Here is a 26,154-nt window from a genome sequence, read left to right on the forward strand (position 1 = left end):
GAATGAATTTGAGTCAGTGCTAGTGAAATAGATGAACCTAGAGCCTGTTACATACAGAGTGAAGTAAGAAAATATATATATTAATGCATATATATGGAATCTAGAAGAATGGTGCTGATGAAACTATTTGTAGGGCAGGAATAGAGACCAGACAGGGAACAAACTTGTGGATGCTATAGGGGAAGGAGAGGGTGGGGTGAACTGACAGAGTAGCATGGAAACACGTTACCATGTGTAAAGGAGAGAGTGGGAAGTTCCTGTGTAGTTCAGGGAGCTCAGCTCTCCTGTCCTCTGATGACCTAGAGGGGTGGCGTGGGAAGGTGGGAGGGAGGGGACATGTGTATACTTGTGACTGATGAATGCATGGCAGAAACGAACACAACATTATAAAGCCAGTATCCTCCAATTAAAAGTTTTAAGTTGAATTTCGGGCCATGGAACTCTTGTCATACCATAGCTTATAGTTGTGTAATTACAGTGTTCATGTTGGTCAGGTCTCTGGTTGATTGCATTGTATTAATTGTCAAGTTCTTAGGTTATTAGATTCTGATCATCCAGTTAAGTCATTTTAGGTTTCGGCTTTTGCCAAATTGAGTTGATCATTAGCTACTTTTGTTTGAGCAGCAGAGGATATGTCTTTAGGGAACTTGTCTAGTTTAGCTCTGAGGGGTACCCTTGTGTTTCTTGGCGGCCTTGCACATACTAAGTATACAAAGCACCTGACAGGCTGTGGGAACAGAAGGTGTTCGGTATCCTTTGTGTCTTAGTTTTCTATTGCTGTAACAAACATCACAGGTTTATGGCTTGAAACAACACAAACTCACCCGACGGTCCAGGCCGTCAGAAGGTTGAAATGAGTCTCACTGAGCTGGTGTTGGCAGAACTGCATTCCTTCTGGTAGGAGAGAATCTGTCTCCTTACTTTTTCCAGCTTCCAGAGGCCCCCGGCATTGCTTGGTTCATGGTCCTTTCCTCCATCGTCAAAGCCGACAACGTAGCATCTTCAAATCTCTGAGTCTCCTGCAACCCTCTTTCATGTCAAAGACATTTGTGATTACATTGGACCCAAGTCAGTTCAAGATTCTTAATCCCAGCTGCAAAGTCCCTTTTGGCATGTAAGAAACATTCGAAAGTTCAGAGGTTAGGATATGGACATCTTTAGTGGGCCATTACTCTGCTTACCACACTTTATAATGGTGGAACCCTGTAGTAGAATTTATTTTAGCAAAAAGTTCAAGTTTGTATTTTAAAATTGTATCTGTCAAAGCCTCCAGTGTCCTGTGTGTTTCTAACCCAGTGGTTACTTTCTGTTTTGATCTTAATGAAAGCTTTGCTGCTGCAATTTAGACATAGTCAATGTCAGACTCTGTTGACCCCATGGGCTGCCGCCCTCCAGGCTCCTCTGTCCATGGGATTTCCCAGGCAAGAATACTGGAATGGGTTGCCATTTCCTTCTCCAGGGGATCTTCCCAACCCAGGGATTGAACCCGCATCTCCTGCATTGGCAGGCAGATTCTTTACCACTGAGCCACCTGGGAAGCCCCCATAGCTTAACTTTAGCAACATTCAATTGTCTTACTTCCTTGTTTTTGAAGTTTTTTGTTTTTTTTTTTTACTTTATGAAACTTCTATCACACTTCTGATATTCCTTACATCTTTTTGACTGCTTCTGTATCTGCCAGCTCCTCCTTTTATGCTTGACCTCAGGTCTGGTCTGTACTTTCTAGCTCTGGTCTCCAAAGAGAAAATGTAGGATTCAGTATCTTCCGAAACCTTTCAAATTCCTATATCCCGCCTGCAGCCCTGAGCGCCAGAATTTAATATCACAGTTGCTGCTCCACTGTAACTGTTAGTAAGCATCTCAGGTTTACCTGTGGAAAACAAATCTTAATTTCTCAACCAAACCTATTTCCCCTCAGCCTGTTACTCATTCCACTCATGGGCACTGCCTAATACTTCTTCAAGCTGAAAGACATAAAGTCCTTGAGTCTGTTCTCTTCCCCTGTTTTTAGTCTCTGTGTAAGTCCTGTGGGTTCTTCTGAGTCTGTACTTGACTCATCTCTACAGTCACCACCCTAGGCCAGGCTGTTCCCATGTGGACTATTCTAGTGCATAACTGTTCCCCTTTTATCCCTGCTCCCTCACCTCACCTTCATCCCATCCGTCCTCTGCATAGGAAAGCTAATCACTTGAGGGTTTGAAGAGGCTGAGTGACTGTCTTGTTTAAATCCACAGTATCTTCCTATTATACCATATTTTCACTATTTTCTGACTACTGCCATCTGTGACTTCATTTTTCCCCTTGTTTGTACTTCCTTTAGCCATCATGGCTTCAATTCTCAACATCTTTTTTTTTTTTTTTTTTTAAGATTTTTGTTTTTGATGTTGGATCATTTTTAAAATCTTTATCGTATATGTTACAATATTGCTTCTGTTTTATGTTTTGATTTTTTTACCACAAGGCATGTGGAATCTTAGCTCCCCAACCATTAATCGAACCTGCATCCCCTACATTGGATGGTGAAGTCTTAACTACTGGACCACCAGGGAAGTCCCTCACAAGGCTTTTGACTTGGCTTGCTTGCTATTTCTGCTACTTGGGCCACTCTTATTTAAATATTTGCATGGCTGGCCCTTTCTTGTGATTCAGGTGTCAAGTCCTTGTCACTTGCTATTTTGTCCTATTTAATCTTCCTGCTATCTGAAATAATCTTGTCTATTTTTTGTCTTCACCAATACTGCTTTGCTTAGAAAGGTGGCTGGTATATTGGAAGTGTTCTCGTAGATGTTGAAATAAGTCCCTAAACAAGCATCAAATCGCACCAGACCAGGGAGATGATTTTTCACCTATCCCCCATGGAGCAGACCTTTCTCCCCACTGAAAGTCAGATATGGCAGGCACCTACCCAAAGCACATGCCTCTCTCCAGTGAATTCACTTATAGCTTCAGCTGACCTGAGATTCAATCACCTACAAGGATTTCTGCTCCTGTGATAAGTCTCCCCATCTCCACTCTGCTTCCCATTCATTCTTCCTCTGCAGCTTCCTCTCCACATCCTAATCTCACTATAACTCAAATCCTGCCTAATTTTTAATAATTTACCCTATGCATCATTGCTTCTCAGTTTTAGTGTCATTTAGAGGTTTTTTCCTAAGAAACTAGGATTGAGTACAGTCAATTCTCAAGAATATTTCATGTCAGTAAATAAAATTAAACACATTATTATTATTATTATTATTATTTTGGCCACACAGTATGTGTTATCTTAGTTCTCTGACCAGGACTGGAACCGGAGGCCTTTGCATTGAAAACTCAGTCTTACCCACTGGACTGCCAGGGTAGTCCCAACACATTCATTTTAATGGCTATGAAATAGTAAAGATGTACCCTAATAACTTACAGATTACATTTTTTAACAGTTCAAATTCAGTGGAATTATTAACTTAGCTGCCTGTTCCTCTTTCAGACCAAGGTGGAGGCAAATGGATGTAACTTTTCAGGACAGAGCAACAATAAAATGGGGAACTGAAAATGCAGACCAAGGGAAAATATTTCTTTAGTAGGAACCTTATGTTCTACACCTGAATATTTTCAGACAGTGGTTCTGTTGGATTACTATATGTTACGGCACCCCGGGGGGCATTCCTGAAGGAAAAGAATTACTGGAACACAAACATTCTCAGGTAGGCCTAGCTTTGCTGAGCTATAAGAATGCACAATTGCCAGTGTGACATAGTATCACCTAGACAAGTGTGAGTTTAAAATCAATAGAGTTCCTGAAGAAACAAATGAGACATCTAACAAATTTACTTGAGTAAACAAGGCCAAAGTATGCATCTAAATGATAGCTAATGGACAGTAACAGTACTTTATAGGCTGAACTACTTTATGTAATTAATGAGAGAATAGAACTTGGTCAAGTGGAAAATAACTGCTTTGAGTTTACAGATGTGTGTGGAAATAGTATTTATTAAGTGACTTATGTTAGATTTTTTGCTTGGTTTTAAAATACTGTTATTTTTTAATTTCTCCAATAAAGCCATGAGATAGGTAATATCTCCATTATGCATATGGGAAGCTTCATTTTGGAGGTTAAATGACTTGTCTAATGAGTTTGGCTTCAGAGAAATAGTAGGAACAGTAAGTATGTGTCTGTGAGTTATACTGCCTGGGTTTGAATCATCCTCTAGCACTTATAGACTAATCTCTTTGAGCCTCAGTTTCTTTACCTATAAAAGGAGATGACAGTTTTCACACATAGATTTGCCTAGGGGGGAAGAGATCAAATAATTGATGGAGGGGCTTAACTTGTAGGAAGCACTTAATATAACCTAGTGCGTAAATGCTCAGTTCCTCAGTGGTGTCTGACTCTTTGTGACCCCGTGGACTGTAGCCCTGGACAGGCTACAGAGGACAGGCTCCTCTGTCCATGGGCTTTCCCAGGCAAGAATACTGGAGTGAGTTGCCATTTCCTCCTCCAGGGGATTTTGCTGACCCAAGGATCAAACCTGTGTCTCCTGCATTGGTAACAGGATTTTTTACCACTGTGCCACCTGGGAAGCCCCAATATTATGTATTTATTCTATCAGTGATCCCTCCCAACTTTTGGATTTGTTGGAAAAATAGATGAAAACGATGGGGAGTGGGTGTCAGTGACAAGATAAAATGGTCTGCTTCTAATTTTGCCAAGTGAGACTACTAAAACATCACCTACCACCACAATCTTCATGAAAGAAAGGACATTTTGAAATCCTAGTTGGTAGTGAAGGGCAGAGTCTCAGGATAAAGGGCTATTCCTTAAATTGAATAAATTTAGCTTCATAAAAAAGACAGTATACTTCTTTTTTTATTTTTGGCCATGCCACACTGCTTGTGGGATCTTAGTTCTCTGACCAAGGATTGAACCTCGGCCCTCAGCAGTGACAGTACAGAGCCCTAACCACTGGACCACCCGGGAATTTCTTATTTCACCATGAAGTAGGAATTAGAAGCTCTAGAAGTCACTCTACAGTTCTGAAATATTTCAATTCTAATATTCAAACTCTTTCCCAACCTTCCCTGTTTCTACAGTTTCCCCCATCTGATTTAGAAATACTATTGACAATCCACAGTCTAAGTGAATTTTTACCTAAGGAACGTGTGAATGACTACTCTAAGAAATCATAGAGACTGCAGTTGAATATAGGACTTGTTAAAACAGTGGGCACTATGAGAAAGTAGCACAAACTGTGATAAATACTCATTCATCTAACAAATATTCTACTAGGCCTGGGTGTGTGACTAAGCAAACACAACTAGTTCATGTCTTTTGACCCTTAACATTTGGATTAGTCCTCTCTCCCAGGTCAGGTAAGTTCTTAAGTTTTCAAGGTAAATAGAACATATTCTTAGAGCTTTAATTTTAACTGAAGGAGTCAGGGTGGGCGGGAGGGGAGATAAGTAATTTATCTGACAACTTGAAGCTTTTATTAAAAAACATCCATGGATTTCCCTGGTGGTCCAATAATTGGAGTTTGCCTATCAATGCAGGGGACATGGGTTTGATTCTTGGTCCCGGAAGACCCACACCCCTCGGGGCAACTAAGCCTGTGCACCACAGCTTCTGAGCCTGTGTTCCAGAGCCCATAGTCTGGAGTGAAAGAAGCCACTGCAATAAGAAGCCCACACACTGCAACTAGAGAGGACCCCCACCCACCTGCTGCAATTAGAGAAAGTTTGCACTCAGCAACAGAGACCCAGGGTAGCCAAAAAAAAAAAAAAAATCCCATAGCCACAAAAAGGAATGGCATGCAAAATTTGCATGGGTAAAAAGAATACAATAAAGACAGATTTACCCTTGTAAAAGACAGTTTGGGCCAGAGCACGATTAGCATGCATGGTTTACTCTCTGCCTCGACGCTGGTGATCCTTTGCACTTAGCTGGCGTAAACATCATCTGAGGGAATTTTTAAAAAATACAGATTTCACGGTCCTAGAGATTATGATTCAGTAAGGCTGTGGTGAAGCCTAGAATCGGCTTTAGGAAAAATCTTTTGGGAGAGTCCAACATAGGAGTGGTGGCCCATGGATCTGAGAGGCCTTACCTTAAGGATGGATACTTCAGCAGTTTCAGAAGGCAAAAAATGTAAAACTGAAATCTACAGAGTGAAATATAGCAACGTTTCCTCATTAGGAAAAAACAAAAACAAAACCCTGCACTTCCTCTGGTGGCTCAGTGGTAAAGAATCCAACTGCCAATGCAGAAGACATGGGTTCGATCCCTGATCAGGGAAGATCCCACAAGCCTCAGAGCAACTAAACCTGAGAGCCACAACTACTGAGCCCACTTGCTGCAGCAACGCAAGCCCGTGCATCCCAGAGCCCAGGCTCCACACAAGAGAAGTCACTGCGACGAGAAACCCACACACTGCAACTAGAGAGCAGGAGCCCCAACTCCCTGCAACTAGAGAAAAGCCTGTGCAGCAACGAAAACCCAACACAGCCACAAATAAATAAATACAAAATTTTTAAAAACCTCACTTTTTGCATTGTATCCCCCCTGTCTCTGAATGCTGCCAATTTACAGTCAAACCGTAGAGATTAATCCCAGGTTCAGTTCAGTTCAGTTGCTCAGTCATGTCCGACTCTTTCAGACCCCATGGACTGCAGCACCCTAGGCATCCCTGCCCTTATTTAATTTATATGCAGAGTACATCATGTGAAATGCCAGGCTGGATGAAGCACAAGCTGGAATCAAGATTGCTGGGAGAAATATCAGTGACCTCAGACACCAGATGACACCAACCTTATGGCAGAAAACAAAGAATTAAAGAGCCTCTTGATGAAAGTGAAAGAGGAGAGTGAAAAAGTTGGCTTAAAATGCTACATTCAGAAAATTAAGATCATGGCATCTGGTCCCATCACTTCATGGCAAACAGATGGGGAAACAATGGAAACAGTGACAGACTTTATTTTGGGGGGCTCCAAATCACTGCAGATGGTGACTGCAGCCATGAAATTAAAAGACACTTGCTCCTTGAAAGAAAAGCAGACTATGACCAACATAGACGGCATATTAAAAAGCAGAGACATTACTTCACTGACAAAGGTCTGTCTAGTCAAAGTTATGGTTTTATCAGTAGTCATGTATGCATGTGAGAGTTGGACTATAAAGAAAACTGCATGCCAAAGAATTGATGCTTTTGAACTGTGGTATTGAAGAAGGCTCTTGAAAGTCCCTTGGACTGCAAGGAGATCCAACCAGTCAATCCTAAAGGAAATCAGTCCTGAATTTTCATTAGCAGGACTGATGCTGAAGCTGAAACTCCAGGACTTTGGCCACCTGATGTGAAAAACCGACTCATTTGAGAAGACCCTGATGCTGGGAAAGACGGAAGGCAGGAGAAGGGGACGACAGAGGATGAGATGGTTGGATGGCATCACCGACTCAATGGACATGAGTTTGAGTAAACTCCGGGAGTTGGTGATGGACAGTGAAGCCTAGTGTGCTGCAGTCCATGGGGTCCCAAAGAATAGGACACAACTGTGCAACTGAACTGAACTGATGACTACAAGGGATCTTGTTTTTGTTAATTTATCACGGGCCCAATGGCCTTGGCTGATGTTGGTGTTCTGTAAAACTGTATTATATTCTACCGGGGAACATGGTGGTCTAGCTTTGAGTGCTAGGCCAGCTCCAGGCTTTCAGGGTGAAGATAAAAACAGGTAAAATACTATTATATGGGACTTATCTGGTAGTCCAGTGGTTAAGAATCTGCCTGCCAATGCAGGAGACATGGGTTTGATCCCTGGTCAGGGACGATCTCATATGCCTTGGAACAGCTAAGCCCGTGCACCACAAATACTGAAGGCTGCATGTCTAGTGCCTGTGTTCTGCAACAAGAGAAGCCAGTGCAATGAGAAGTGCGCACACTGGAAAGAAGAGTAGCTCCTGCTTGCTACAACTAGAGAAAGCACATGCACAGCAACGGAGACCTCAGTTCAGTTCAGTTCAGTCGCTCAGTTGTGTCCAACTCCTTGCAACCCCATGGACCACAGCACGCCAGGCCTCCCTGCCCATCGCCAACTCCTGGAGTTTAACCAAACTCATGTCCATTGAGTAAGCAATGCCATCCAACCATCTCATCCTCTGTCGTCCCCTTCTCCTCCTGTCCTCAATCTTTCCCAGCATCAGGGTCTTTTCAAATGAGTCAGTTCTTCGCATCAGGTGGCCAAAGTATTGGAGTTTCAGCTTCAACATCAGTCCTTCCAATGAACACCCAGGACTGATCTCCCTTAGGATAGACTGGTTGGATCTCCTTGCAGTCCAAGGGACTCTCAAGAGTCTTCTCCAACACCACAGTTCAAAAGCATCAATTCTTCCATGCTCAGCTTTCTTTACAGTCCAACTCTCACATCCATACATGACCACTGGAAAACCACAGGCTTGACTAGACGGACCTTTGTTGGCAAAGTAATGTCTCTGATTTTTAACAAGCTGTATAGGTTTGTCATAACTTTCCTTCCAAGGAGTAAGCGTCTTTTAATTTCATGGCTGCAATCACCATCTGCAGTGATTTTGGAGCCCCCCAAAAATAAAGTCTGCCACTGCTTCCACTGTTTCCCCATTTATTTGCCATGAAGTGATGGGACCTGCTGCCATGATCTTAGTTTTCTGAATGTTGAGCTTTAAGCCAACTTTTCCAGTCTCCTCTTTCACTTTCATCAAGAGGCTCTTTAGTTCTTCTTCACTTTCTGCCATAGGGGTTGTTTCATCTGCATATCTGAGGTTAATGATATTTCTCCCAGCAATCTTGATTCCAGCTTGTGCTTCATCCAGCCCAGCGTTTCTCATGATGCACTCTGCATGTAAGTTAAATAAGCAGGGTGACAATATATAGATCTACAGCAACCAAAAAATGAAATAAATAAAAAATTTTAAAAATGCTTTTTTACATATGAATGGGATGTAGACACATCCAAAATGTTCAGCAATTGGCTTTGGGCTGAGAAGGATGAGAGGCAGTTCCATGTAGAGGGAAAACACTGGAATTACTTTTCCTATGAAGCCTATAGTTACTGTGTGAAGCCGACAATAACATTAACAGCTTCCACTTGTTGAGCCCCTAAGTGCCATGATGTGTATTGTATTACTGCTTCACACACACACAACTTTGCAAGTCAAATCTGTTTTGATCATCTGTATTTTACAGGACGTAATATTCTTAGAATCAGCTAGTCATTAGATGGAATTGCTGGTGTATTAAGGAATTGGACCCATTTGGAGTCTGCTCACTTTCCACTGGCCTTCCCCAGTGGCTCAGCTGGTAAAGAATATGCCTGCCAATGCAGGCAACACAAGAGACGTGGGTGGGGAAGATTCCGTGGAGAAGGAAACGGCAACCCACTCCAATATTCTCGCCTGGAAAATTCCATGGACAGAGGAGCCTGGCTGGCTACAGTACATGAGGTCTGAAAGAGCCGGACAGGACTGAGCACACATGCAGTTTCCACTAGGCCAGGATCTCTCTGCTCATAACTTTGATGTCTCTATGTACAACAATGGAGAATATAGTACATGCTTGGCAGGATTGTTCTGAGACTCCATTGCTATCATCTCTCTGAAAGTACCTAGCCTAGTAACTGGCTCATGGTAAACAAACTGTAACTAAGTTTTCCCTCTTTCATCAGAGTGGAGCTGTCTCTGATGGTGAGTACGGAGTTGATCAGTGGTCTGTGCTGAGTTACTCCAGTTCACTTAAACCTCCAGGTCATAAAAAAGTCAGGCTGAAAAAAATTCACAGAATCAGAGTTCTAGAGCTCCAAGATGTTGCCCAGGTACTTTCTTACAGATGAAAAGAACGAAGCTTAAAAAGGCAGTTATGGCCAGTGTCACACTTAATCGCTTTCAGAGCAAAGCTGAGACCCCAGGTCTTCCCATTCTTAAGCCCCCTGGTTTTTCAGGCCACAGAGCTGCTTCTCTTCAGGAAGCCTAGGTTAGAAGTCACAGGACTTGGGACTCCGGCGTGCAGGTTGGTCGCCCTTAAAAAGCTCGGGGACCACCGATGCCCTTTCAGGTGTGGGGCTGCAGAGCTCTGCCAACAGTAACTGGGAGGAGCTTCTCCCGTCTTGTTTTGTAACCCGGGAAAAGTTTCAAAATGCTTTTTGTTCAGTGCAGTCGGTAACTGAAGTATTTGACGACGAGTTCTCGCAGCATGATTTGCGGGAATTAGTACGGGAGTTTCGCGCCTGGCGGAGAGGACCGAGGAGGCGAGGTGATGCGACTTCCTCTTCAGTCCGAGGGGTCCGGTTCCAGCCATCCGGGGCTGTTCAGTGGTCCCGCCCCAGATGGGCGTGGCCTGGCGGAAGAGGGGCGTGGCCTGGCGAAGCAGGGGTGGGGCGAAGCAGGAGCTGGAGGAAGGAGGAAGGGCGGCGCAGAGGCGGGCTCCCGGAGCCAGCTGTGCTGCGGCCTCCCAGACATGTCGGCGCACCAGCAGGGCACGGAGCTCGGTAAGGGCCCGCAATCGCTCCCTCTCCTCTCCATTGCTCTCGATCCCTTGCTTCCTCCAGCCTTGCGGCGCCCGGTGCCCTGGCCAGGGGTCCCGGAGGCGCGTGCTAGACCGGTCGGGTGGCGCAGGCGCGGGGGCAGCAACCCAGGCGATTCAACCCTTGGGCACGTGGACCCTGCAAGTCTTGGCTCACGAGCCTTATATTTATAAGCGGAGGAAGTAATCGGAAGGGATTCGACTTTGATCTTTCAGCTCATTCGTTCACCTGGCTGCAAAGAACAGCAACAGTAACCAAAAAACCCAAAGACCCGCAAACAAACCAGATGAAAACCTCGGTTCCATATTCTTAATAGAATTACCTTGCGCTATTTAATGCTGGCTTTCCATGGGTTATTGTCGGCACAGCTCTATGTCCAGAGCGGTCGTACTGTTGAAAAAGTTGTCAAGTCTCTGGACTATGTGCTGTATGCTAAGTCACTTCAGTCGTGTCCGACTCTGTGACACTACTGATTGTAGGTTCCTGTGTCCATGGGATTCTCCAGACAAGAGGACTGGAGTGGGTTGCTATTGCCTCCTCCCGGAGATCTTCCCGACCCAGGGATCGAACCTGCGTCTCTAGTGTTTTCTTGCGTTGTGAGGCGGTTCTTTACCACTAGCGCCACCTGGCACTATATAGTCCGTCCCTGGATTATATAACTTAATGGAAATTGTATGATTTTATAGGTACAATGATTTCTAAAAATGCTTGAATTATTTTGCCATTTATTTCATTTCATTGATATTATCAAATATTTCTGGCAAGAAAACTTAGTTTTGGTTTTCCTGAATGTGAATAATTTGTAATTCAGACAGCAAAACCATGATGGAGCCAAAGTTTAGGGATCTTAGTTTAAGTATGATAGCTTGCTTATCTGTATTCTGAATCTTCCCTTTAGCTGTGTGACTTTGGACAAATAACTGTGCTTAAATTTCTTAATCTGTTAAATGGTTATAATAGTAGCACTTGTTTGGAGATTAAAGGCGAGGGTTTAACTGATACATTGTGAGCACCTAGTATACTATTATATACCATATACTTACTATTATGTACTATTTGTGTGGAGAAGGAAATGGCGACCCGCTCCAGTGTTCTTGGCCTGGAGAATTCCGTGGACAGAGGAGCCTGGTGGGCTACAGTCCATGGGGTTGCAAAGAGTCGGAAACGACTGAGTGACTAACACACACACACACACTATTTGTGAGTACCTAGTAAACGATTATACACCATATATATATAGTAAGTATAACGTATATAATAGTTTACTGCTGCTGCCGCTGCTGCGTCGCTTCAGTCCTGTCCGACTCTGTGCGACCCCATAGACGGCAGCCCACCAGGCTCCCCCGTCCCTGGGATTCTCCAGGCAAGAACACTGGAGTGGGTTCACAAATAGTATGTAATAGTACTCACAATGTGCCAAGTAAGTATACAATAGTATAAGGAGAATTCTATTTTTATGGGCCAATTTTGAGAAAATTAGCTATAAATTTATATAATACATATGGGTACTTTTTTTTTTTCCCTCTAAAAGTGTTCTCATTAAAACAGCCTGGACCTCATGAGGTGGTCCAGAACTTTTGTCAAAGGGTAGAAGCTTGTCTTTATGAAGGCAGGTGATTTCCTCACCACGTTGAGTCACCTTTACTCACTGCCCTTTAGTAGGTTATATTTTAAACTCTAGTTGTATCTTTGAAATGTGGACTTTAGTTAAAAAAAAAAAAAAAGGAGTTTCCTAGATTGGAAGATCCAGAAAGATGATGGATGGAGAATAAGAATGGGCATAGGCCTTAGTCACCTTGCTATCTTCAGGGTATGGCTGTGACTCTGTTTACCATTTGATGCACTCTTGTTTCACCAAAATGTAGAAGTTTTTCTTTCAAGAAGCACAATTAAACCATTTTTTGCTTTTTTTCTTGAGCTATAATTGACATAGAATATTTTAATTTTATTTGCAAGAATTAGAATCATGTTCATTTCTTCATTGAAAAATAGCAGTATAGACAAAAGGAAAACAATTGCCATGTAGAAACTATAGAAAAATTGGTTTTTGTAGACAAAAACCAATTGCTATGTAGAATAATAGTACATGTAATTTTTATGCAGCTATTTAAATGATCATAGTTTTGTTTTATTCTCTTTGTTTAAATAACATCAAATATATTTCTTGGGTGTTTTTCCTTCACTGGTATTAATGATTAATCCAGACAGAGATTTAGCCTAAAATGCTAAAATAAGTTATTTGAAATATTTGTGTAGTGGGAAAAAATAATTCAGTATTAATTTATGCAGTATATTACTTAGTGCCTTAGTCTTTTGAAATAAATACTAACTTTTTAAAATAAATGAACTTTTAATCCTTTATTGGGTTGGGGAGATCTGCTGGAGAAGGGATAGGCTGCTTACTTGAGTGTTCTTGGGCTTCCCTTGTGGCTCAGCTGGTAAAGAACCCGCCTGCAATGTGGGAGACCTGGGTTCGATCCCTGGGTTGGGAAGATCCCCTGGAAAAGGGAAAGGCTATGCACTCCAGTATTCTAGGCTGGAGAATTCCATGGACTGTATAGTCCAGGGGGTTGGAAAGAGTTGGACACGACTGCGTGACTTTCACTTCACACCTTGATTATAATTAGATTATAGATTGGCCTATGGCTCTCAAACCTGAGTGCATTTCAGAACCACTGGAATGGTTGGGCCCCATGTCCAGAGCTTCTGATTCATTGAGATCTCAATTTGTATTTCTAATGAGCTGTCACCTAATGTTAATGCTGTAGGTCCAGGAGCCACACTCTTAAGAAAGCAAGCACCTTGTCCAAAGCCACAAGCTGCTCAAAAGCTAGACCAGCTCTAGGGTTCTTTTTCCTTCTGATTCCAAACTAGTCAAGCCTTCTCCATAGGAAGACATAGCTGTCACCTACCCACTTACAGCCAACACTGCTCAAAGGAAAAGATATAATCTATCTAACCATAATCTTTATAGTTCTGTGGTGCACCTTTGGCCCTTTGTTGTTGTTATTCTTTAGTTGCTAAGTCATCTCCAACTCTTTGCGACTCCATGAACTGTAGCCCACAAGGTTCCTCTGTCCATGGGATTCTCCAGGCAAGAATACTGGAGTGGGCTGCCATGCCCTCCTCCAGGGGATCCTCCTGACCCAGGGATCAACCCACGTCTCCAGCATCTCCTGCATTGGCAGGTGGGTTCTTTATCTCTAGAGCCACGTGGAAGTTTGAGTGATGTTCTACCTTCTTTCTCTTTTCTGAATATCATTAAAATTCAGTTTTGTTACTTCTGTCTTTAAAGAGATCTCAAGAGGCTTATGAAGGATGTTGGCAGTGTGGCTTCCTTCCAAATGTGATATTCTTTGGGGGCATCTGGAAAGTGGGGGTGTTGTATTAGGTGACCTCTGAGGATCTCTCTGCTCTGTGTCTGCTGGTATATCTGCAAGCTCTTGTGTATGTGCTTGCCTGCTGAATCATGTCCAGCTCTTTGCAACCCTGTGGATGATAGCCTGCCAGGCTCCTCTCTCCATGGGATTCTCCAGGCAAGAGTACTGGAGTGAGTTGCCATTCCCTTCTTCAGGGGATCTTGCCAACCCAGGGATCGAAACTGCATCTCCTGCATTGCAGGAAGACTTTACCTGCTGACCTATCAGGGAAGCCAAGCTCTTGTATGCAAAAAGGAAATTTTCAAAGATTTCTGAAAAACAGAAAAGAAAAAAAAGAAAAAACTCATTGAAAACTGATTTTTAGTTGAGAGGGGATGGGGACAATTCTATGAATTTTCTGTTTTGCAGTAAAAAGAAATTGTTTTAGGCATATATTTACAATTGGAATGATCAGGAGCCATGATTACTGAGGAATCTGTTTTGCTCTGTAGAAGCATTTTTTGTAATTAAAGTAGAACAGACAGGGCAATTTATTTGCTTAAAATACAGTTAAAGGAGATCGGCTTTGGATTAGTTGCTAAACCAAGAAGCAAGATGGAATTTTGTATTTTACGAAATACATTTATTCATTTAAAAGTTGTTATTGAGTAGCAGTTGTGAACTGGTTGACATTACCTGGGCTCTAGGGATACAACATGGACAAGGGGAGTCCCTGCCTTCACAGAACTAGGTCCGATGGCTAGCTGCATTGAACCAAGCTGCAGTTAAAATAAGTGCAAATGTGATATGCTGTTACTTTCCATTTATTTTTGTCTTTTTAAGAAATTAGATAGCTATGCCTAACCTGTACCTTAAATGAGTTACCATAACAGAGAAGACTCTTGAGAGCCCCTTGAACTTCAAGGAGATCAAACCAGTCAATCCTAAAGAAAATCAGCCTTGAATATTCATTGGAAGGACTGATGCTAAAACTGATGTTCCAGTACTTTGGCCACCTGATGTGAAGAGCCAATTGATTGGAAAAGACCGTGGTGCTGGGAAAGATTGAGGGCTGAGGAGAAGGGGATAACAGAGGATGAGATGATTGGATGGCGTCATCAACTCAATGGACATGAGTTTGAGCAAACTCCGGGAGACAGTGAAGGACAGGAAAGCCTGGAGTGCTGCTTATGGGATCGCAGTTTAAGTTTAAGTTTATGGGATCGCAAAGAGTTGGACGCAACTGAGTGACTGACCAAATAGCAACAACAACAAGGGCTATTTCCTCAAAGACTGCAACGACACTGTGGTCCTCAAATTGAAAACTTTAACATGAATTTAGTATTATCATCCAACCCACAACTTCAAGTTTAGCCAGTTGTCCAAATAATGTTTGTTTAGTTCAAAAAAATTCATTTCAGAATCATGTGTTGCCTTGAATCGTCATGTCTCTTTAGTTGTCTTCAGGCTGAAATGATTGCTTAGTGTTTTGTTGACTTTTGCAGCACAGAGGCCAGTAGTTTAGTAGAATGTTCCTCTGTTTCTGTTTGCCATGTTTGTGGTTAGATTTAGATTATGTATCCTTGGCAGGAATTTCGCAGCAATGATGCTGTGTGCTTCTCATTGCATCCTATTAAGTAGCCCATGATATTGATTTGTCTCATTATTTCTGTTCATTTTGATCATTCGATTAAGGTGTTGTCTCCTAGGCTTCCCCACTGTAAAGTTACTTTTTAACCTTTGTAATTCATGTGTCTTTTGTGTTGTGGTACTTTGAAGCTATTTAAGCACGCTGTTTCTCTGCAAATTTTCCATTTATTTATTTTTGTTTGTATTACCATACACTTGAGGTTTCCTATTTTTTTCAGATGGGTTGTAGTTTTTACTATTATTATTTAATATTGAAGTTGTTGAGGTTTTGCTAATGGGATTCTCTTCATCCTAGCTCCTCTCTCTTTTTAACATGTCTCATTATTTACTTCATTCTTTTTTGGCTTAACAAGGTATTCCAGGCTTCTCTTATCTTGGATTGGCTAAAAAGTTTGTTCCGATATTTCCATAACATCTTATGGGAAAGCCCAAATGAACGTTTTGGCCAACCCAATATGTCCCCTGGTGACTCAGATGGTAAAGAATCTGCCTGAAATGTGGGATGCCCGGGTTCAATCCCTGGGTCGGGAAGATTGCCCGGAGAAGGGCATGCCAACCCACTCCAGTATTCTTGCCTGGAGATTATGTGGACAGAGGAGCCTGGTGGGCTACATACAGTTCATGGGGTTGCAAACAGTCAGACACTACTGAGTGACTACACTTTTACTTTCAATACTTTCCCTGTCCCAGCACTAGAGTCAGCTCTTTCTCCAAGGAATGTTTTTTCAGTGGATAATGGTATTTAGAAGCCATGATCTGGGCAGTAGGTATGGAGACTGGTGTGTCCCTGCTCCTAAGCCCCTCACTTGGTAGAGTTAGACTTTGTACATACACACACACACACACACACATTTACTTCTATAACTACCTACTTATCATCTATCTATATCTCTCTATATAGTGAAAACCATGAATTCACACCAATTCTTCCAATTCCAGACCAGCATCACAGATTTATTCAGTTTTTCTTCCTTTGCATGTTTGAAACCCTTCACATGCTGGGTTGTACATACTCCATGCCCAGTAGACATTCTTGACTTTCTCGAGTTCTGACCCCCTGCGCTGGGCACCTGCATCCAGCCTGTACTCCAACTACTGCATCACCTGCTGCCCGCATCGATACCCCCCGGCAGGTCTGTGCTTCTCTGGCTCAGTGACTCCCCCTGCTTCCCAGGGTGGGGGTAGGGTTTAGGACAATTGTTAGGAGAGGACAGGGACCAGAGTACATTTAAAAAAATTTATTCTTATGTATTATAAACTTACACACATTAAAAAAGAAAAAAAAAAGAGCGAAGTAGAGTTCCTGCTGTTCCTGGCACTTGTTCCTTGTTGCTCATGGTAATGGCTGGGATGCCAAAGTGAGCATAGCCTGGTCTCTGCTTTCCTGAAGCTCACAGTCAGCTAAGGGGGGACTCTCTTGTATAAAAAGTTATCACAGGATGATACAGGTGGCCATATTGTTGTTGTTATTGTTTAGTCGCTCAGTTGTGTCTGACTCTTTGCGACCCTGTGGTCTGCAGCACCTCAGGCTGTCCTGTCCTTCACCATCTCCTGGAGTTTGTTCAAACTCATGCCATATAGAAGTAATCAAATTGGAAAGTTACAGAGGAATTTACAGGTAGTCCAGGGCAGATTTTTGGAAATGATGTTTTTGACAGGGAGTAAGGAACTGACCCAAAACAGCCTGGCATGTTTCATTAACTATAGGAACCCAATTTTCAGATTTCTAGTGCAATCTTCTCATTCTGTAATGACTAACCAAAATATTTTAGTGAAGGAAGAAGAAAAAAGTCCTTCATATTCTATGTATGAAATTCATACACAGAGTCAATATATAATCATGTACACTTTTAGGTTTTTTAAAAAATATTTTATATATTTGTGTAGGCTGTGCTGGGTCTTAGTTTCGACTCAGGGTTATGGGATGTGGAATCTAGTTCCCCGACCAGGGATCGAACTCAGATCCCCTGCATCGGGAGCTTGGAGTGTTACCCACTGTACCACCGGAGAATTTCCATACTTTCAGATTTTAAATGGGACTGCCTTTTCTGATCTTGAACTTTGATTTTATATTAGAAGTCTTTTACCCTTTGCTTATAAGCACAAGTGATAAGGCTATCTTTTATTATTCTGATACTATTTTGATAAATGGCTTTCCACGTAGCTCAGGGGTAAAGAATCTGCCTGCCAATGTAAGTGACGCAGAACACGTGGGTTCGATACCTGGATTGGAAAGATCCCCTGGAGGAGGAAATGGCAACCCACTCTAGGATTCTGGCCTGAAAAATCTCATGGACAGAGGAACCTGGTGGGCTGCAGTCCAGGGGGTCCCAAAGAGTCAGACACAACTGAGGAAGCACGTGTGATGCATGATTTTAGGAAATAGCACTATAAAGGAATCATTTGTGTTTGCGGTATAATTAAATAATTAACAGTCCTGCATGGTGCATGCTAAGTTAAAAAAATAAAGCATCTGAGCTCTGTGGATTTTAATTGTTGGAAGGGAAGACAGACTTCAAGCACTCATGTGAAACGGGATGCCTCTGCCAGGAAAGAAAGGCTAGTCAGCGAGACAGCGCAGAGAGCCCCGGAGGATGCGGTTTAGACGTGTCACTAGAAATTGTTTAAGTGGAGAGCGTCGGCGCTTTTAAAACACTGCCTGTCACTGGAGGACTGGGTCACCTTGAAATGTGTTCATCTTTGAGTTAAAGGCATGAAAAGGCACTTTGAAATTTTCCGGTTAACTTTGGTGTGTGTCGTGTGCGTGTCTGCAGTTGTATCTCTCCTCCGCCCGCCTCTGCCGTTCACAGGCAGCTCCCTGGAAACCAGAGTGGTCGCACGAGAAGGATAAATGTTTCATCTCCATTCCAGCAAACTATACAGAGTTTTTGAAAATGTGGAGACACTCCAGGCTGTGAGTTCTGACTCTCTTTGTAGAGTCGGGCCTTCCTGCCCTAAAGCAGAGTCTGAGATAAGAGCAACCTCCGGTTATTCCTTCCTAAAAAGGTGCCACTTAGCTGGTGCCTTGGTTCTCTTGGACTGTGGTTAATAATGTTGGGATTGTGGCCTTTAATGCTGGCGGAAATAATCCAAATTAACTGCTCTTGTAATCTAGGTTCAGATAAGCTTTTCAACTGAACACCTAGTGGATCCAACTCTTGCCCCATGGCCACAAGGTAGAGGGTGTATGTGTGTGTGTGTGTGTGTGTGTGTGTGTGTGTGTGTGTGTGTGTGTGTAAGTGTGTGATTTCATTCAGTGTCTGGCATGTTTCAGGTGGAGAGGCTGTTTATCTCTGATGTAAAGATCTATGTATAAACATTACTTGGGAATAGTCAAACACTTTTCTAGGAAAATAAACAGTGTCCACGTTTATAAGGCTACTTTTGTTTTTAAACATGTCACAGTTTCCTAGCAGGAAGGCATCTTAGGTATCAGTTTAACATCCCTGTGTTATAGAGGAGTAAATGGAGAACTAAGGAAGTTAAACCTGTAGGCACATGACTGTCGCAGATGGTTCTGGACATGAGGCTCTCTCTCTTTGCTGATTTATTCCAATACACAGCATTACCTCCCTCCCCTGTTAGTCAGACAGAGAAGGGAAAATATAGTATGAGCTCCCTTAAATGCAGATTCTGAAAGGAAATGATACAAAGGAACTTATAAAACAGACTCACAGACTTAGAGAATGAATTTACCGTTGCTGGGGGGAAGGGATAGTTAGGGAGCTGGGGATGGATATGTACACACTCCTATATTTAAAATGGTTAACCGACGAGGACCTACTTTATAGCAGAGGGAACTCTGCTTAGTGTTAGGTGGCAGCCCGGAGGGGAGTTCAGGGGGAGAATGGATATATGCATATGTATGGCTGAGTTGCTTTGCTGTTCACCTAAAACTCACAATATTGTTAATTGGCTGTACCCCAATATGGGCTTCCATAGTGGCTCAGTAGTAAAGAATCTGCCTGCCAATGCAGGAGATGCAGGTTTGATCCCTGGGTCGGAAAGATCCCCTGGAGAAGGAAATGGCAACCCATTCCAGTATTCTTGGCTGGGAAATCCCATGAACAGAGGAAACTGGTCCATGGGGTTTCAAAGAGTCAGACTTGGTGGCTAAACAACAACCCTCCAATATAAAATAAAAAGTTTAAAAGAGGCAGATTCCTGACCTCCACAGTAGTTGTAACTATCCATAGGAGAGGAGAAACCCAGGAACTTGCATTTTCACAAGCTCCCCAGAAGGTTCTTAGGAACACTGCAGATTCAGAACCCTGCAGTAAGCCAGAGTGACCCAGATTAATTGGAGTTTCAGAGAACCTTCAATGACTATTCAGTTGGCCTGTATCTGCAGGTTCTACATCTGTGAAGGGCTGATGGTACCATACCGTTTTCTGTAGGATGTTTGAGCATTCACAGATTTTGATATCCACAAGACTCCCAGAACCAATCCTATGGATACCAAGGGATGACTAGATTATTTTTTGATAAATCCTTTTTCTGTCACTTTTGCCTTGGTGTTAATGTCTTTATATGTCATAGTTTTTTCCTTTTTTTTTTTTTAATCTTTGGTTAGCTAAGTTTCTGTAAGCAAATTTGGGGAGAATTTATCCTTTTATTTTCTAGTCGAAATATGTTGCATGATGTCTAAAGCATATTGTGAAGGCAGTGTTGGAAGCATCAGGAGTATAGGACAGTTAAGTGGGTGTCTTTATCTGAAAAGTGCATGATATCTGAAATGGAGCACATTTTATTCAAATAATGCCACTGGCTAAAAGAAAAATGTGATCAAACAGTGATCTTTGTGATGATATAGGAAACTGACCTGGGAGCATCTTCTCCGTGATCTCAGAGACTGGAGGGGACAGACCCTGAAGATCTAATACCCAAAGATGCAATGTTGTCTACCACAAAGAGTAATTTAGTTAATTTTCTGGTGGGAAAACGAACATATTCGTATTTTGTTGGAGATTACTAATTGAGTTTGTATTGCAGACTCAGGGAAGAAGGGGACAATCCTCTTTACACTTGTATGTGGCAAAGTAGCTCCAGTTCTGTGTATTTTGGCATTTTTGAGGGGAAATTGTTTTATTTTCTTCATTATTTAAGGAGAAACTTAAGTGCATCTGATAATTTTTTAGAAAGAAAACAACATATTTAAGTCTTCTGTGTCTTTATAAGCAGAGTTTATTTTCCTTTTGCAAAAAGTGTTGACTCTTCAGGAAGTAATCATCACTATACTCTCAAATCCTTCCATCCAGCACAAATACGTAGAGTACCTAGTATGTATTCAGCATTATCGTGTCTTTGTGAAAGAGACCAGGGCCATGGAAGTTGGGATGCCCCGCCCTTGAGAAACCTCTTCATCAAACTTTAAAACGTCAGTGGGAAAGCGTAAAGCTTCACTCTGGCCAAGGAAAGCAGACTTGGCTCATCCTTGGGATGTGCAATTGCCCTGTTTCAAATCAGGAACCCGTCAGCATGGTATTTATTACTGACCTTTGGGTAATCATTTAAAAGTACTGTGGGAAATCTCTTGGGTGAGACAAACGAAGATCTCGCATGGGTTTTTATCAGTGGCAACACCTCATGGATCTGGCTCCAGGAAGAAAAAGTCACAGTTTCAGTCTGCAGAGGAATATTGATTGACTGGTTATACTATTACACTAGTCATCACATAAAATAGACAAGTTGGGGAAGTTAGAGTTTAATATGCAGAGTCCAAGCAATAAGCATTGGTGCTGATATGGAAGGTGTCTTAGAAACAAAGCGGAGTTCTCTTTGCTTCTGAAAGAGAGTGCAATTGTTTTGATGCTGAAAGTAGTACTTTTACAAGCCCAGTAACCTCAGGCATCCTACACAGTGAATGTCCCGGGATCTGTGCTTGGCTGTGTATGCTTCACCAGGTTTATGCATTGTGGTTTTTCTGGAAAGCACACAAAATTGGGACCCAGGCATTTTGGTCCTGACTGTGGCAGCATCTGGCTGTGCAACCTTGGAAGGGGACTCCAGTGCGCTGGCTTGTACTTTATAAGTTGGCAGAAAGGATGCGTGACAGTGTACATTTATCTATTGTAGCGATTGTGCCGCTGGGGGGGGGGGGGCATTGATAACGGGGAGAGTACGCATGTGTGGTGGTTTTTTGTTTGTTGTTGTTTAGTCACTAAGTTGTTTCCGACTGTCTGCAACCCCATGGACTGTAACCTGCCAGGCTCCTCTGTCCATGAGATTTCCCAGGCAGTAATACTGGAGTGGGTTGCCATTTCCTTCTCCAGGGGATTCTCCCAACCTAGGGATTGAACTCGAATCTCCTGCATTGACAGTGGATTCTTCACCACCACCAGTGGGGCAATCAGGAGGTGGTAAATAGGTCTACCAACTAGCAATTCTTTCAAGACTGGAAATAAGAATGTCTATTAACATCTGTTAAAGTGAAAGTGAAGTTGCTCAGTTGTGTCCAACTCTCTGCGACCCCATGGACTGTAGCCTACCAGGCTCCTCCGTCCATTGAATTTTCCAGGCAAAAGTACTAGAGTGGGTTGCCATTTCCTTCTCCAGGGGATCTTCCTGACCCAGGAATCAAACCGAGGTCTCCTGAATTGCAGGCAGACGCTTTCCATCCGAGCCACCAGGGAAACCCTACATCTGTTAAAATTTCATGCCAATAGTTGAATTAAGTAAATATACTTTATGCTCTAAAGATTCTATATACAGCATCCTAGAAATAACTTTGAGTTTGGAATCATAGAGACCTGTTTAAATCTTAGTCCTGACATGTGCTGTGTGACCTTGGACAAGTAATTTAATCTCTTCCCTGGTGGCTCAGATGGTAAAGAATCTGCCTGTGATGCAGGAGACTGAGGTTTGGTCCTGGATGGGGAAGATCCCCCGGTTCTCCAGGGGAATGGCTACCAACTCCAGTATTCTTGCCTGCAGAATTCCACAGACAGAGGAGCCTGGTGGGCTACACAGTCCATGGGGTTACAAAGAGTTGGACATGACAGTGACTGACACTTTCACTTTACACTTTTTCAGTTTCCTCTTCTATAGAATGGACCAAATGCCTTTGTGGCAGAATTAGTATGAATATTCAAAGAGAATATAGTTAAATCACCCTTAACTTGATGAGTGGTAGCCCTTATTCCAGTGATCTTCTGAAAATATGGCTTTCATTATTACTTCACCTCCTCCTCTAAAGGCTTGCTTCATTTCCTTTGCTGTTTTCCACTCATCTCCCAAAGTCCTTTGCCTTCTCTTATGGCACTGACTGATTTCTGTCTTGTGTTTGCATTTTGTAGTGATGCTTTATTATTATAATTTTTGGCCATGCCTCATGGCTTGTGGCATCCTAGTTCCTTGACCAGGGACTGAATCCCCACCCACTACAGTGGAAGCTCAGAGTCCTAACCACTGAATTAGCAGAGAATTCCTTGTTGTGATGCTTTATTAATATCTATGTTTGTTAGGTCTCTACATCCCTCATGTTACTTGTTGTTGTTCAGTTACTCAGTTGTGTCTGACTCTTTGCAACCCCATGGACTGCAGCACGCCAGGCTTCCCTGTCCTTCACTATCTCCTGGAGTTTGTTCAAACTCATGTCCACTGAGTTGGCAATGCCATCCAACCATCTCATCCTTTGTCATCCCCTTCTACCTTCTTGTTCTGCGCTCAGTCTTTCCCAGCATCAGGGTCTTTTCTAATGACTTGGCTTCTGGCATCAGAGTACTGGCCAGAGTAAAGACCCTGGGAAAGATTAAAGGCAGGAGGAGAAGGGAACGGCAGAGAATGAGATGATGGGATGGCATCACCGACTCGACGGACGTGAGTTTGATCAAGGTCCAGGAGATGGTGAAGGACAGTGAAGCCTGGTGTGCTGCAGTCCGTGGGGTCCCGAAGAGTCGTACATGACTGAGTGACTGAACAACAAAAAACTGGATCTTCCACTTCAGCATCGGTCCGTCCAATCCAGGGTTGGATCCTGGATCTTTAACCTCTGGATAATCGAGAGTCAGCTCATGTTAGGGATGTTCCTTATGAGGCAGGGGAAATTTTGACTCTGGGGCACCTGCCTCTTGCTGCAAGTTTTCCTTACCCCTGCAGTATATGAAGGGTGCCCCTCCCTTTGTTTAAAAGCTGTCAGGGAAATCTCCTTGGTGGTCCAGTGATTAAAAACCCACCTTGTAATTCGGGGAACTGGTTGATCCCTGGTTGGGGAACTAAGATCCCGCATGCCACGGGCCAGCTAAGTCTGCACACTGCAACTAAGACCCTATGCAGCCAAAAGTAAGTGTTCCTTTTTTAAAAAAAAAAAGTTGTCTTGAATAAGAACAGAAAATTCCCTCCTCACCAATGAGTGAGTGATCGATGATGTAGAGAGTTCCTTTTCCCTAGGAAAGGTAACTTTAATAAATAACTTTAATAAGGTAACTTTAATAAGTACCAAGGAGTGACCCTTTAGTTGTGAAGTTGGAAACTTTTAACCAGAGGGAGTATTGGGTGGCTGGCTCGGAACCTTCTCACTATTTCCTGCCATTTTGACTTCTGTCCACTTTGTGTTTGGTACAGTTGACCTTACAGAAGATCTCTCAGGCTTCCAGTCTTCCATAGCTGTTAGATCCTCCCCTGCAGAGGGGAGCAGCCTTGTTTGTAAAACTTGGACCCAGCTCCTTTGGAGAGCTGACTCAGTCACGTGACTGCCTCAGGAGCTTCCGGTTCTGGCGCGGGCAGTGGGGGGCCTGTGTTCCCGGGGGTACACCCTAAGGGGGACCACTTCCCCGATGATTCCCAATGACGAGCGTGGCTTCGGAGATGCTCTTGTAGAGCTGATTCAGCTGAACTTCTGAGTTGACACAAGAGATCCCTTCTTATTTAAAGTAGGGGTGATTTCAAGTTTTTGGTGATGTGTCCCAGAGCATCTGGTAAAAGCAGCACCCTTGTCAAAATCCTGTGCCATCAGATAACTTCTTCCCGAGGAGAAATTGTGGAAGGCGATCAGGCGTTGCTGCAGGAGGCAGAGTTTTGATTATGCACCAGGAGGAGGGAATCGCCGCCTGACTTCCGTTTTGAGCAGAGATTCCCAGGCAGTGTTGACAGTCACTGTGTTTCATCACATGGTGGGGGTTGGTGTGTGTGTTTGGGAGGCGGCATCAGCTCCAGCCCTGCCTGCTTACCGGCAGGGTGTTTTAGCACGTGTTAGACACCTGCTGTTTAAGGGGTACACCTCCATCCCAGACTCCTTGTGCATGTGTGTAGATATATGTATTTACACACAGATAAAGGCATGCCTGCAGAGCAGGAGACTGTGGTATGTAGGGCTGTGGAAAGCATTTGATATTTTCTGTAAATCAGAGGATATTGAGAAGGTGATATAAGGCATGTATGGTACCTAGAGTAGCTACACAGTAAATGTTTCTTTTTTCAATTTTTCTTTCAAAACATCGTTCACTTCACTTACAAAGGATGACATCCCAGTTTGAGAATTTGGGTATGTAGTTGTAACCCACTTAGATTAAATTTTTCTGCAAATAAATATATATGTTGGGATGGTTACCCACGTAATTATATAGCCTTCTTTTTGGAAGGACATTGGCCTTTGAAGTCAGACTGCCTGGGATTCAAGTCCTGATTCTTCTACCTATGATTTTTGAGTTTTCACAGCTAAAAATATGCGGTGAATAAAAGCTGGGTCACAGACTGAAGATTAAATAAGGCATTGTGTGTAGGGCAGCTGGCATGGTGTCTGGGACGTGGTGAGCTATGGTAAGGATTACTTACCCTTCTCTTTACAAGAGATGTAACAGAAATGTTGAAAGGTTTTGACCTTAATGCTCAAGAATAACTGGTTGTGAACAAGAGTATTGCCGACTGGAGTATAACATGGGGTTGTGAGGGAGAAGTTAAAAGAATCTAGGGTGCCTGGAGGCCTAGTGTATGCTGGAGTCTAATGTTGAAAGAAGGTATGTAATCAATAATGCCAGCTCTTTGTGGCTGCATGGACTATAGCCAGCCAGGCTCCTCTGTTCATGGGATTCTCCAGGCAAGAATACTGGAGTGGGGTGCCATTTCCTACCTCAGGGGATCTTCCCAACCTCTTGTCTCTTGCGTCTCCTGCTTTGGCAGGCGGATTCTTTACTGCTAGCACCACCTGGGAAGTCCTTTCTAGTGACTTGCTTCTCTTCCTTTGAAAATGCATTAAAGGTAGTTATCATTTGGAGGCTTCCCCTCCCTCCCCCAAGAAGGGAATTTATCCATCCCAAGTTCTTTTTTTTTCTAATTTTTTTTGGGGTGATCAGCATCTTTGAAAATTGTTAAATAACCAGACTACAGAGTAAGTGTTTATTGGCTAAATATCACTGATGCCATCCAGTAACTGTTTTAGGCAAGTAATCCCAGACAAGTTAGTTCAGTCTAGTATACTTCAGTCGCTCAGTCAATATGTCCGACTCTTTGTGACCCCATGGACTGCAGCACCCCAGGCCTCCCTGTCCATCACCAACTCCCAGAGCTTGCCCAAACTCATGTCCATCGAGTCGGTGATCCTACCATCTCATCCTCTTGTCTTTCCCTCCTCCTGCTGCCTTCAATCTTTCCCAGCATCAGGATCTTTTCCAGTGAGTCATTTCTT

The 26,154-nt window shown here is 43.0% G+C and overlaps 1 protein-coding gene across 2 annotated transcripts in view; it reads left to right on the forward strand.

The window, feature by feature from the left end:
• Positions 1-10,248: 10,248 nt before the first annotated feature.
• DERA (deoxyribose-phosphate aldolase) overlaps positions 10,249-26,154 on the forward strand; it is a 110,372-nt gene continuing 94,466 nt past the window's right edge. For both annotated transcript variants that reach the window (XM_061125084.1, XM_061125086.1), the window contains exon 1: positions 10,249-10,488. In XM_061125084.1, the coding sequence (XP_060981067.1) occupies positions 10,257-10,488 (232 nt within the window). In that variant the 5' untranslated portion in view covers positions 10,249-10,256. The remainder of the gene's footprint in view (positions 10,489-26,154) is intronic.

Source organism: Dama dama, chromosome 22 (assembly GCF_033118175.1).
Source record: "Dama dama isolate Ldn47 chromosome 22, ASM3311817v1, whole genome shotgun sequence".
Lineage (NCBI taxonomy): Eukaryota > Metazoa > Chordata > Mammalia > Artiodactyla > Cervidae > Dama > Dama dama.